General features: G+C 47.7%; 1 protein-coding gene across 2 annotated transcripts in view; it reads left to right on the top strand.

Moving 5' to 3' along the window:
- Positions 1–564: 564 nt before the first annotated feature.
- Positions 565–12,419, top strand: part of LOC147884600 (chitin elicitor receptor kinase 1-like) — a 78,906-nt gene continuing 67,051 nt past the window's right edge. Inside the window, exon 1 of one of the 2 annotated variants that reach the window (XM_087397741.1) lies at positions 565–1,622. In XM_087397741.1, the coding sequence (XP_087253867.1) occupies positions 965–1,622 (658 nt within the window). In that variant the 5' untranslated portion in view covers positions 565–964. The remainder of the gene's footprint in view (positions 1,623–12,419) is intronic. The other variant, XM_087397742.1, reaches the window with a different exon arrangement.

Below are 12,419 nucleotides of genomic sequence, written 5' to 3'. Positions count from 1 at the left end.
GTGAGGGGCACAGCCATGAGCCACTTCCATTTTGACAGAAAGCTTCCCTCAAGCTTTTTCTCGTATGTCGAGGGTCCCACGGGAGGCAATTTGAATGTGATGGGAGACGGAGTTTCTACTTGCCGCTCGTGCATTCCGTCCATTTTCTAGCCTGGATGGTGACCTACGACTCAACCTCCAGCAAGATTCTGGATTCGACGTTGATTGTGGCATACCCTTGCAGGCGATCAGATGACTCAAATGCTCTTTCGTCCGATGGGGGCCCTCATAAGTCTATAAACATCATATACCTGGGCACTCAATCACAAATGAGAATAAATGGAGCGGCACGTTTATGATGTTGACAATAGAAGGTTCTCATCGTGTAGGGTTCACTTTGTAAGGGAGTGGATGTATGGGGAAAGGATGATGCTAATATAACTAGGAAAAGCCAACGGAGGCATCTGGGGAAATTAAGTATATACGATACAATACACAACAACACACACAACAAAGAAAGAGCACACTTGCATCTTCCTTCTTCCAGATAATCTTCCATCATCATCCTCATCGCTCTCTATTTCTTCTTCTTCCATCTCTGCTCGCTTCCATTTCTTCTTCCATCTCTGCTTGCTTCCATCCTTTCTTCTTCTGCAAAATCCCTGCAGGCCATTCCATCGCCATTGCCTCGCCTAATTGTCACCTCCAATTAACTTGCGCCATCGCCACCGTCGTCCACACATTCTCCTCTGCACACGCTTTGCTTCCCAGCTGTGGATACCTCTTCGTACATTCATCGTCGATACGAAAGCCGTGCCTTGGTGCTGCTGCTTGTAAATTTGCGTGCCCGACGCAGCCGACCAGCTCCAAAACGAACCTTTCGCGATGCTTTCCCGTCGGAATTTTGATGGTCTTCTGTAATTCGGCATAGCATACCTTCGTAGCGAACGAGAATGTGCGTGTCTCGTTGGTTCTCCGATTCAGAATGGAGCTGGCCTCAGCAAAGAGAAGGCGATGGTTGGCTTTCAGCAGCTTGTTGCTTTGTTTCTTCCGGTCCGGTTGCTTTGATTGTATTTGGATAGCAGAAGGGGCTTGCATGCCGCCTGGAGGCTGTTCGGTTGCTCTTGCCTACTACAAAGTAGTGTTTGGCGACACGCTTGATAGCATATCGCAGAGATTTCAAACCGAAACTAGGAGTGTGCAGGAGTTCAACAATATTACTCACGCCAACAACATAAGCGCAATTGATTTCCTTTTCGTCCCTTTTCGCTGTCTATGCAGCGAGAATCAGCTCGGGTTCACATTCTTGTACGCGGTTCAGCCTCACGAGCTTGTCGTGGATATTGTAAATCAGAAGTTCGGTGGGCTGACGAAAGAGCAATGGATCGAAACGGCGACACCTCTGAGCGATCCATTAAGCATATTCCCCGGTTTCAAGTTGAGAGTTCCTGTGAACTGTTCGTGCGGTGATCCGAATATCGGTTACTACGGTCTTTTTACGACCTACGTTGTGCAGGACAACGATACGCTCGCAGCCATTTCTACGAAATTCAATGTCTCGCAACAATACATTGTGCAGTACAATAGTGGAATTGATTGGCAACTCACGCCTCAGGGGCATATCGTATTCGTACCCTTCACAGGTAATTTTTGTAACGCTTTCCTTCCTATCTTTCTTCAGCATCTGATGGTCACATAAGGGAGCATATTCAATGGAAGACACCGTTATGCTAAGCACCGGTAGCCAACCCGCTACTCTATGAGCGCACCTGATTAGCTCCGCTGTGTTGGTCTCATCCCCAGTCAAACTAGCGCTTAGCATTGTTATGGCTGGTGTTAGATACGTGTGGGAGTAACTTTTTCAGAATCAAGCTCAGATAGGTGGGGGACTGGACAACATTGTTTACGATTGAAATTGAGTGTTTGAAGCCTCTTGTACAGACAAGAGCACACGAGTTTTGATGGATATATCACAAACGCGAAGGAACATCCAACTTTATTTCCTTACGGCATCACAATCTCGAACAAGTTCCGAGTAACATGCCACATTTCCCATAGACTAAGAGCGGTATCTTGATGGTTGAATGTAAACACAACACATCTAGCTAGATGGTACATTACCAGGACGCTCTATTACTCCACAGACATCGAAATGATTTGGGGTACCAGAGGCAATTGTCGTGCCATATAGTAATGGTTCCTCTTAAGATGCAAAAATGTTAAGTACGCTAAACTCTCTCCCCTGGAGTTGGTTTTATTATATGTGATGATTGAGTATGCAACAGCGGCACCGATCATCTTCTTTTGTGCCTAATGAGTGACTTTTGAATGGAGCTCAATTGCTGAGTCTGACTTGGTCAAGAATCAGGATGTCCATGTGGTCACTCTTCACCATGTGATTGCAAGACAGATCGCTTGTTTGTGATCGCTTCAGATGGCAGGCTTAATTATTTCGGCAGCCTTTGCAGTTGGATGCACTTGATAAAATTTAGTACTCGAGCCATAGAAATGAGGTTCCTGAGTACAGTTTTTTAATTCAAACACCTCAAATGTACATGATTTGAGAGTACTCTCCGACATACAATCCCATACGCCTTCGTATAACGTATCAGACCTACTAACCGAACACATGCATATAGGCTAATTCTGACTGCGAAAGACCTGCTTCTTTGCTTGTTGCCTTGGCAATCACCAGTGCACAAAGAATACAACCGCCACTAACATCAGAGATACAAATGAACACAACTGAGCGTCCTTCTTGGCAATGAATAAGAAGCTGCACGGACTGCTAGACGCCTAGCTGGTGAAGGCTCGGCTATGTGCGAAGGCTGAAAGCTGCTGATCCAGACCAGGGAATGTTGGCCTACCGTTTGTATGCTCCTCCTCCCTGTTTCTGCCAACTTTAGAGACTGCTGATTCGTATGCCGTTTTTGCAACAAGGTCAGCTTCTGTCAGACTTTTCACGATCTCTCATAGCGGAGGCAGATGCCAGTGGCGAAGGATCGGGGGCTGTTTCAAGGTAAGAGCATGGAGTGATGGCTTTTGGAAGCAAAGAGTTTCACGACAAAGAGCAAGCTTATCACCTGTATGACCACGAAAAGTTTGCATCCTACTTGCCTTCCACAAGTGGCATCCAGCAGCTGAGTCCCGGTAGGAGGAGCCTTGTTAATGAGCTTGCTGCTATATCTATGGCATGGTCAACATCTCTTTTGGGAGGTAGCTGAGGGGGCATCTCACAAATATATCAGTAAATTCTGAACATTCGCTGCATATGAACATCCTACGCAGGTGGGACACTGGCTGTCTGTGGCTCAGCCAACTGCAATGCATACAATGCACTTTCTTTCTGACCGCTCTGGCCAATTGTCTTGCTATATAATTAGCTACACTTTTGGTGTTCTGAGACCCTGCAATACCACTGGCTTGCCCTTGTGTCATGGCATTCAAATTAACACTAAAATTTCCCAAAGATTTCATTAAATTGCATCCTAGAGCCACGCCAATAAGACCCATATCCAGGTCACGCAGATCTCTTGCAAATGAATAATCATGTAAGAGATGGATCTGTGCATCCTGGCAAGAGAGCTTCAACCCCAATTCTCTAACTCATGGTCAATCCAAGTGGCTGGAAGCTTCACTTTATGCAAGGTCTCTGTGTTGATGAAGCTGTGGCTACTCTCATTTTTCCTAACATACGAACGCTCGAATGTCCTAGTGTTCCTCATTGTGCATGCTTCCATGTGTTGAGGAGTCTGTTTTTCACCACACTCAAAGCATAAATTGACCTTCCATGAAGGCCCTAGGATGCTTCTTAATGTTTGTTCTTTGTGGTACACATTGGGTTTCGCTATCTATACTGCTCAACCATGCCAGTTTGGGATAGTGCATCAAGGTAAGGCAATATTGCACTAGGATGAGTGGGGAAAGGCCTGGTGTTGACTTTCCAGCCCTTAAATTAGTTGACATGGTGAGTTTGCTCGATGAAACCCACACATAGCCACACCAAGTGTGGACATAATCACACAAATACCTACCGGCAAAAGGATTCGCTCATCTTCATCATCCTTGGGAAAGAAGAGGGAATATTCTCCAAGCTTCTTGATCCACGACTCCTTAGGGGTTTGAATGCCCCTTAAAATAATGCAATGTGAGCTTTTCCTCGACATCTTTATGGGCACAATCCCTAAATTGAACCATGGAAGTTGTGATTAAAGGCATATCAAACAACCTTACGTAAAGCACGACTGTGCCAAAGGTATCGGGCAGAAAAACTTCTGAGTTTCATGAGGGAACGATGTGATGGGCACCTCCACATGAAACATGACATTTGGACTGACCTGACGTCCTCCCCTGTCATGGGAGAGATTTGAACTGAGAGAGGCCTCTCATGATTTGCAGATTGACAACTTCAGACCGGCTATGCTGCTAGGCAAACAGCTTTATGAAAAGAAGTGCAATAGGCCATGATAAAACTGATAGATTACGGCACCTGCTAGAAAGAAAGAAAGAAAGATTAATGTTTATGAAAGCCCAAAGGGTCTACGAGGCTGAAAAAACCAGATACAGTGAGAGTTAAGGTGGGGCCACTAAAAGGGCGCCCCTACCCAAGGCCTATGTATGTGCAGAGAAAAAAAAGTAATGCATATCCCTATCACTGTGAGAGAAACCCAAAAGGAGGAAAAACACCAAGGAGGATCTCTGGCTGCTGACCAACACCAAGGAGAATCACTGGCTGCCAACTGGTCAGCCAGCCATTCGAGTGGCTGGACCTGTGCATGCTGTCTGTGGGACCTAACTTCACCGGACGGCTGAGGAGAGACAAGAGGAGCTCGACTGACAGTGGCTCAGGATCGGTTGAGGCCTGTCATTGAGGAAGAAAGTCGGTTGATTTGACTAGATGAGCAAAGGCAGGATAGAAAGGCTAGATGAGCAAAGGCAGGATACCTTGGACTCAAATGAACACATCAAAAAATGATGAAGGCCAGGATGGATGATACAGTTCTTATAGGAAGCTATAATGAGTGTGATTTGGTTCTGAAATATGACACCCGGCTTGATCATCAGTTGGATAAAAGTTTTTAGTGAGGTCAGAGGTAGAAAGGACCATATATGATCTTGGAAGCTTTTACGAAGGGGACATATGAATTGCAGGAACGTGGTTGGGGAATACTTGGGGAGAGGGTGAATAAGAGATTTAAGGCGAGGCATGATATGTGAATAAGAAAGTTCAGCTGGATGGATGGAGATGTTAATAGCTCCTGTGGTGAAATAAATAATGATCTCACCTTCCATCTGCCAAGCATGTTCTCATACTTGGCAGCCTGGGGGAAGGAGGGAGGGGGGGTATGTTACAGTGAATTTTAGTTTATGCAAAGGGGCGTATTTTTGTCGGAAGTTGTAACCCTTCTTAGAGGAAGATGGGGGACCTTTTGAGCTTCAGGATGCAGTTAAGATCCTGAAGATCAGAGATGTTGGGGAGGAGTTGTGTATATTGCAGTTATGCTTTCATAAGGGGTGGAGTGGTCAGGAATTAAAATTAAGATATAATGTAAGGGGGGGGGGGGTTGCGGAAAGAAAGGATCTAGGAGAATGAGGTGTCAAGGGAAATTCTAGAAAGAAAGAAAGAAAGAAATTTTATTAAAGGTCCACGGAAGGCCATACATGGCCTATGGGACACAAAATCATCCGAAAGGAAAATACATCATCAACAATGCGCCAACTAGGTGGCCTCATCGTAATACCGCTAAGATGCCAAAAATGGCTACAAAAATCCTAGATACAAAATGAAATGAAATAGAGTACCAAAATTGCCTAGATACAAAATGTAAAATATGGAATATGAGGAACATCGTCTTCCCTAAGGGGTCTGTGATCCAAAGAAATGATGGAAGTCATGGCCATCAACCATGCCTCCTGCCATGAGTGTGAAGATCTGGGCAAGTGTCAAATGGGCTGCTGGCGGTGCCAAGTCTCCATGGAGCAATCTCCTCCGAAAATCTGCCATCATCCTCCGTCGTCTAGAAATAAAGCGACGGGTACGGCCTCTGTGTAAGATCATCCTGCGGTGCTGCCAGATCATGTCATATGTACATCCTCGGGGTGGAACCATCGGTGCTCTCTGGCAAGATGGGCTATCTCTGTGCTCATGGTCCTGCGCCTCGTCCTGCTCCTCATGAATAACCAGGTCTCTGGCAGGGATGCGACGGTGCTCTCTGAGGAATCTCTCTCTGTATCTGGTGATCTCCCTGATGAACAACGCTAAGCAATACTGATCCTCATACTCCATAATCCGAGAGAGAGGTCCAAATCCGTGCCCAAATAAACAGTGAAATCTGCCACGGATCTCATAATATAAAGGGCATCTGCAAACAAAGTGCTCCTCAGTCTCCACCTCCCCCATAGTGCAACAAGGGCATATCCTAGTCTCTCGCCTGGGTCTATGTCCGGTAGCTGTACGACGCATCCTGCCGGCCTCAACGTCTAATCTGTGGGAAGATACCCTGAGCTGGCCCAAGGCAATCCTGAGTGAGTGCGACATATGAACGCCGATATATCCTGGGGATATGATGAAGCCATCCTCTGAAATCCTGAGAAAATGGTCACGATATGTGGCCATCTTCGTAGGAAGCTCCGTGGGATGAACCCAAGTGCGAAACGTGTATAGCTGCAACAAATCTGCCCTGATAACCTGACTGAGCTCATGTCGAGTGAGAGGGAGGCGAGGGGCATCTATGTTGTATCGAAATGGTGGCAGCCTATCCATATCCAAGCCCAGCGAGGTGAGCCATGTGGAGAGTGTGTGGTACCAACAAAAAGTATGACCTCTCTCCGCTAACATCTGCAAGGATGTCAGTGCTAGCCACGGTAATCGTGCTCTGCCTGCTGCTGAGTCTCCGAGCGCCCTGATCCTATGCAAGTACGTAACTGACTGAAATGCTGCATCTAGCGCTAGGGGTGTAGCTCCGAACTCTGCGAACGTAATCTGATGCGGTACCGTGGGCTTCGCTCTGATCAATCTGGAGAACATGATGATCTGTAACCTCTCTACTCGTCTCCAATCTGCAACCCTGAGATCTCCTGCCCAAAAGGGGCTAGCATACATGACTGCAGGTCTCACCAGCGTATCGAAAAGTAAGGACTTCGTGTCGGGATGCTGAAAATGTGACTGTGCACACTGCCTCTCGAGAAGAGCCAAGGCGGCATACCCTCTACTGATCCTATCTCGTGCTGCATGCGTCATGGTGAAGACTGGACCTCTAAATGTGGCACCCAAATATGTATACTCCCTGACTAGCTCCACCTCCTGCCCATCAAATGTGAAAGAGAACTCGCCTCTCCTATAAACCTGGTATGACGTGTTGAAGACCATGACTTTGGTCTTCCCAAGGTTTACAGACAACCCTCTGTCCTGACAAAAGCTGTGGAGTGCATGGAGATGTGCCTGTAAACCCTGCTGGGAGGAAGAAATAAGAACCACGTCATCTGCATAGAGGAGAATCGGTATCGTGGATCCTGCCAGTAAAGAACCTGTACCACCCATCGTCTGTATGTACATCTCTAACTCATCGATATAGAGACCAAAGAGTGTCGGAGACAAAGGACACCCCTGCTTCACCCCTATCGTACTGCGTACTTCCCCCGACAGCCCCGCCCGTGTCCTGACTCTACCTGTGACTCTCTCATACAAGGCCATGATCGCCCATTGAATCTCCCCATTGAATCCCAAGTCACGGAGTCGCTGGAAGAGTCTGAAACGCGGCACAGTGTCAAATGCCTTTCTGAAGTCCACGAAGCAACAATAGAGCCGTTGCTTACGTGACTTCGCCTCTTCAATCAAAGCCCTGAGTGTGAAGATATGATCTAGAGTCGAGTGCTCTGCACGAAATCCTGCCTGCCCTCTAGCTCTCATGCCTGTCGCCTCGGCATGGTCATTTATATGTCCTTCTAGAATGGTCGCATAAATCTTGGCCATGACATGGCCAATCATAATGGTCCTGTAGTTCGACGCCTCCAAAGGATCCCCCGACTTGTGTATGGGTACTATGGTATTTTCTAGCCAACTAGGTGGAAGACCTGTACAAATGGACTCGTTAAAAAGACGGGAGAGGACTGTAGCTAAGGCATCAATCCCATGGATTACATACTCCGCTTGCAATCCATCATGGTCCTTAGCTCTCCCAGTCTTCAAACGATGAGCTGCTGCTCGGACACTATTGGATGAGAATAAGGCAGAGGAGGTGGGTCTAGGCACATGGGATAAGTCGATCTGTGGCTGGTCTGGAATATCATATAAAGTGGAAGTATAGGCAAGCCAAACCTGCGGGTCTGTAAGAGGAGTTTGAGATTTCAAGCGAAGGAATTTCTTCCAGAATTCCTTGGAATCACAGCTGAAAAGTATACTTCTCAGCTCCTCCTCATTCCGGGCTAGAAATTGGCACTTTTTGCGTCGCACCAAACGCTTGTAACTCTTCTTGGTCTCAATGAGGAGGGGAGACTTCTCCTGTGTCTCAAGGCGAAGCTTCCTGCGGAGTTCTTTACACTCCTCATCATACCATCCATTACAAGGCACAAGACCGACTGGTGGAGGACTGGATGTGTGGCAAGTGACGGGGAAGGACTTGTGGGCTGCTGAGATGATGGAGGTATGCACAAGGTCCCACCGATCCTGTGTGGAGGGTAGGGCATCGAGAAGGTGCGGACGGAGAAGACCACTCAGGTGCTGGCTATAAATATCATCAAACTGGTGGTCAAAATGAACCTCATAGTATGGCTGACGCTCATGATGTCTAGAAGGGGGGGCATGAGGAATCTGGGTAAGAATAAAGTGCAGACGTGCATGATCGGCTGAAGGCATAAAAGGGTCGACTGTGAGGTTATGTACAAAAGGGATTAAAGTCGGGGGACCCAAGACGTAATCAATGACGCTCGTGCCACCACCCGCGAAGGGAAAACATGTGGCTGTGGATGAATGCGGCCACTGTCGAAGTCCATTATAAATGACCATGCCGTGCGATGAGAGAAGCTCCAATAGGCGCGATGTCCCTGATCTGTCACCTCTACCCCTCTATCTGAAGATAAGCGTGGAAAACTCTCATCTGGGGCAGCTGGAACTAAGACTGGATCCTCAGCAAAGTCCAAAATCTCTGTCTGTCTGTCTGATGTCCTCGCGTTGAAGTCTCCTAAAAGGATGACCTCTCCGCGGCGTGAGTACTCCAATACATCGGCTGACAAATCCTCAAAAGGTGACTGTCCTGGTCCATCTGAGGCATAACGAGACTGTCTCGGGGGAAAGTAGCATACTGCAATAAACAAGTCTCTCAGGGGGGGTCTCCTGATCCGTACCCAAAGATATTTGGCCCGATGGTCTCTGCTCATGACTGTGAGTATCGATCTGAGATGCTCTCTATAAAGAACTGCCACACCGCCAGATCCTTTGACTCCTCCTGATCGTCTAGTCTGCTGTCGAAAGACAGACTCCCAGGCATACCCTGTCACCTGCGGCAAGCCTCTCTCTGGGCTCTCATGGGTCTCTGTAAAGAAGACGATGTCCTGATCAAAAAAGGCCTCTCGTAAGTTGCCAGGCTGAGCTGTGAGGGAACCATTACAGTTCCAAACTGCGAAACTCAAGCTATCTGGCAGACTACGTGTCCCATAGGCCTCGTGTCGTCAACTGTGGGCTCCAGCCGGTCTAGATCGCATAGCTCCTATCAAAAGTCTGCCCTCTCTGATCACGGCCCACTTGCCCTCACGACGGGCAACATCCCTCTGTGCAATGAGACGTCTATGCTCCTCCCACTGAAGAGCTGTAAGGTCCTCATCCATGTGAATCTGTGGATGGTCCCTCAATCTGGATCTCCTTCGTAATGCTGCGAGACGGGCCTCAGCATCTCTGAATCTGATGATAAGTGGCTGGTGCCGTGCTGGATCCCGGCCCACTCGATATGCAGCTACTATGCCATGATCCTGAACTCCGAGTGTCCCAGATATGAAATCTGTCGCCTGATCCATGGCTGATCTCGTATCTGATCGCTCAACTCCGCGGATGCGGATGTTGAGGGCCTTCTGAGCTCGCCGCTGACTCTCGGCAATAGTCTCAGAGATTGTGGTCTGCTGGGCCTGTGGGGCTCTACGCACAACGTCCACCCACTCTGAGGTCTTCTGTACCTCTGTCTGCAGTGTGGCCAACCTCTCCTCAACTGCTGCACTAGCTGGAGGAGCTACATGCAGCTGCTGGAGGCGATCATCGCATGCCACAACATGCTCCTGAATGTGTGTCTCCAGCTGCACTATGCGCTCAGCATGTGTCCGTAACTGGATATCCCGATCAATATCTCTGGTATGAAGCTGGCGAATATGGGAGTCCTGATCAGATCTATGACTCTCAACTGTCGATAGCTGATCAGTCAGTGTGTGTATCTGTGCTGTGAGAGACTGAATCGCAACGCCCTGAAGTCTGCAAGTCTCCATGCACTGCATAACTAAATCTCTCAATCGCAGATTATCTGCCAGGACTGCTTCCGCTGTGGAGGGTGAAGGGGAGAGGGGGTACAAGGATGAGGGGGTAAGAGGGTAAGAAGGTGAGTAAAGGAGGGGTGCAGAAAATGGAGGTCCTGAAGAGAGAGATCCGGTAGAAGGAAGTAGGGAGTCAGGGACCGAAGAAGAGCCTGCACTAGGGGAGGAAGGGGCTGAAAGGGAGGGTCAGGGACCAAAGAAGAGCCTGCACTAGAGAGAGAAGGAGCGTAAGGGAGATAAGGGAGACACTGAAGGATTCGAAGTGGGGGAGGAAAAATGTACCAAGGAAGGGACTGGTTTGAATGAAGATGAATGTACTGGTTTTGATGGCAGCCTCTTCTTCCTGCACCCCACCCCTGCTCATTGTGGTTGATGAACACGGTTTTGTGCTGCAAAAAGATGCTCAAACCATAGGCAATCTCACTCACTGTGGTTGATGAACACGATTTTGTGATACATATGTATATATATATATATATATATACATATGTATATATGTATGTATGTATGTATGTATGTATGTATATGTTGATGCATATATGTAAATATGGAGAAAATGGACATGAAAACCATCTAAATTGGCTCTTCTCGTTCGATTTGATATATGGCATGATCCCATTTGGATTTGTAAGTCCAAAGATATGGGGTCCTACTTTTAGGGCCTGAATGCCTAAAGTGACATGACCCCATTTGGATTTGTAAGTCCAAAGATATGGGGTATACATACATACATACATATATACATACAGCCGGTGCTCGTAGACTATTGCCTTTTCCACAAACTCGCATCAAGGCTAACCGCAGCCTCTGATCTTAAGCTGCAAGGCCACAGAGCCGTCCATCGTCAGCCTACCCCGCTATTTTCATAGGCTCCCAACCGCGTGCGTTGCCCATCGCCACGTATTGCATCGAAGGCCTCCCCGTAACTTCAGAGCCATAGCTCTGGCCCGCATGGAAGCGAACAAAGCGTTTAGGCCAGCGTCGATCAGACCACTTCGTTAAGCCCATGAACAGTCACGCATCCCGTGCTTGCGCTCCACATACGCAACTCCTCGTCCAGCCTGAACGCTAACTTGGCTCTTTCGTTATGTCGTCACTCGCCCGTCCATACACACAACCAACTTGCCCTTCGCTCCCGTGCATGATCCAGCCCATTACTGCTCATCAGCCCGTGTAATGACCAGCCAGCCCGCCATGTGCTCTCGTGTGCACCGTCTCTCCTTCCTTTCGTTCAGCCTGACCGCTCTTATACCAAATGAAACGAACTTCCTATCTAACACAGCAGATCACGGGAGTAGCACCACAGAATATTCTCCTAGCCAAATCCTCGCTAGAGCGTGAGAGCTGTCAGAGAAATCGAAATCCAAAAAATCACGTGAACGTTCATTCTCCCTCTCTCACTAACTCCAGCAAGCCCCATCTCCCTAGATGGATCTAGATGCCATATGTCATCATCATAGGGCCTTTCCTAATGCATCTTTTCACCCCTCTCTTGGGATACTTTAATTTCCTTTGCCCCTAGGCACATTGCTTGCATTAGGCCCTTAGCCTTAGATCCACCTAGTCTGGTGCTATCAGCCCTCACCTAGGACCTTGACATTAATTCCCTCCCGATCATTTACATGAAGCGCAAACAAATATATTACAAACGTAGACCCTTAAGGGAAATGTCGACTGATTCTTCCGAGGTCATGCTACCTCGGCTAGAGCGTAACACTCAAACCATAGGCAATCTCATTGGCTAGAATTCATGTAACAATTAGGACTTGTGTATTGGCCCCAAATGTCAAGATAAGCCTTGGTGGAATGATAAAATGTGAATTGTCACCATCTTGGGACTAAGGAATGTTATACTAGAAGCATCATGGCTTGCAAACCTCAAACCATTTTGTGAATTGGAAAGATTGGAACACCCAATCAGGGACACA

Source organism: Dipteris shenzhenensis, chromosome 26 (assembly GCF_047967505.1).
Source record: "Dipteris shenzhenensis isolate YYH24624 ecotype China chromosome 26, Dip_SZ_1.0, whole genome shotgun sequence".
Classification (NCBI taxonomy): Eukaryota; Viridiplantae; Streptophyta; class Polypodiopsida; order Gleicheniales; family Dipteridaceae; genus Dipteris; species Dipteris shenzhenensis.
The sequence above is the reverse complement of the archived record's forward strand: the minus strand, read 5'-3'. Positions and strand labels throughout refer to the sequence as shown.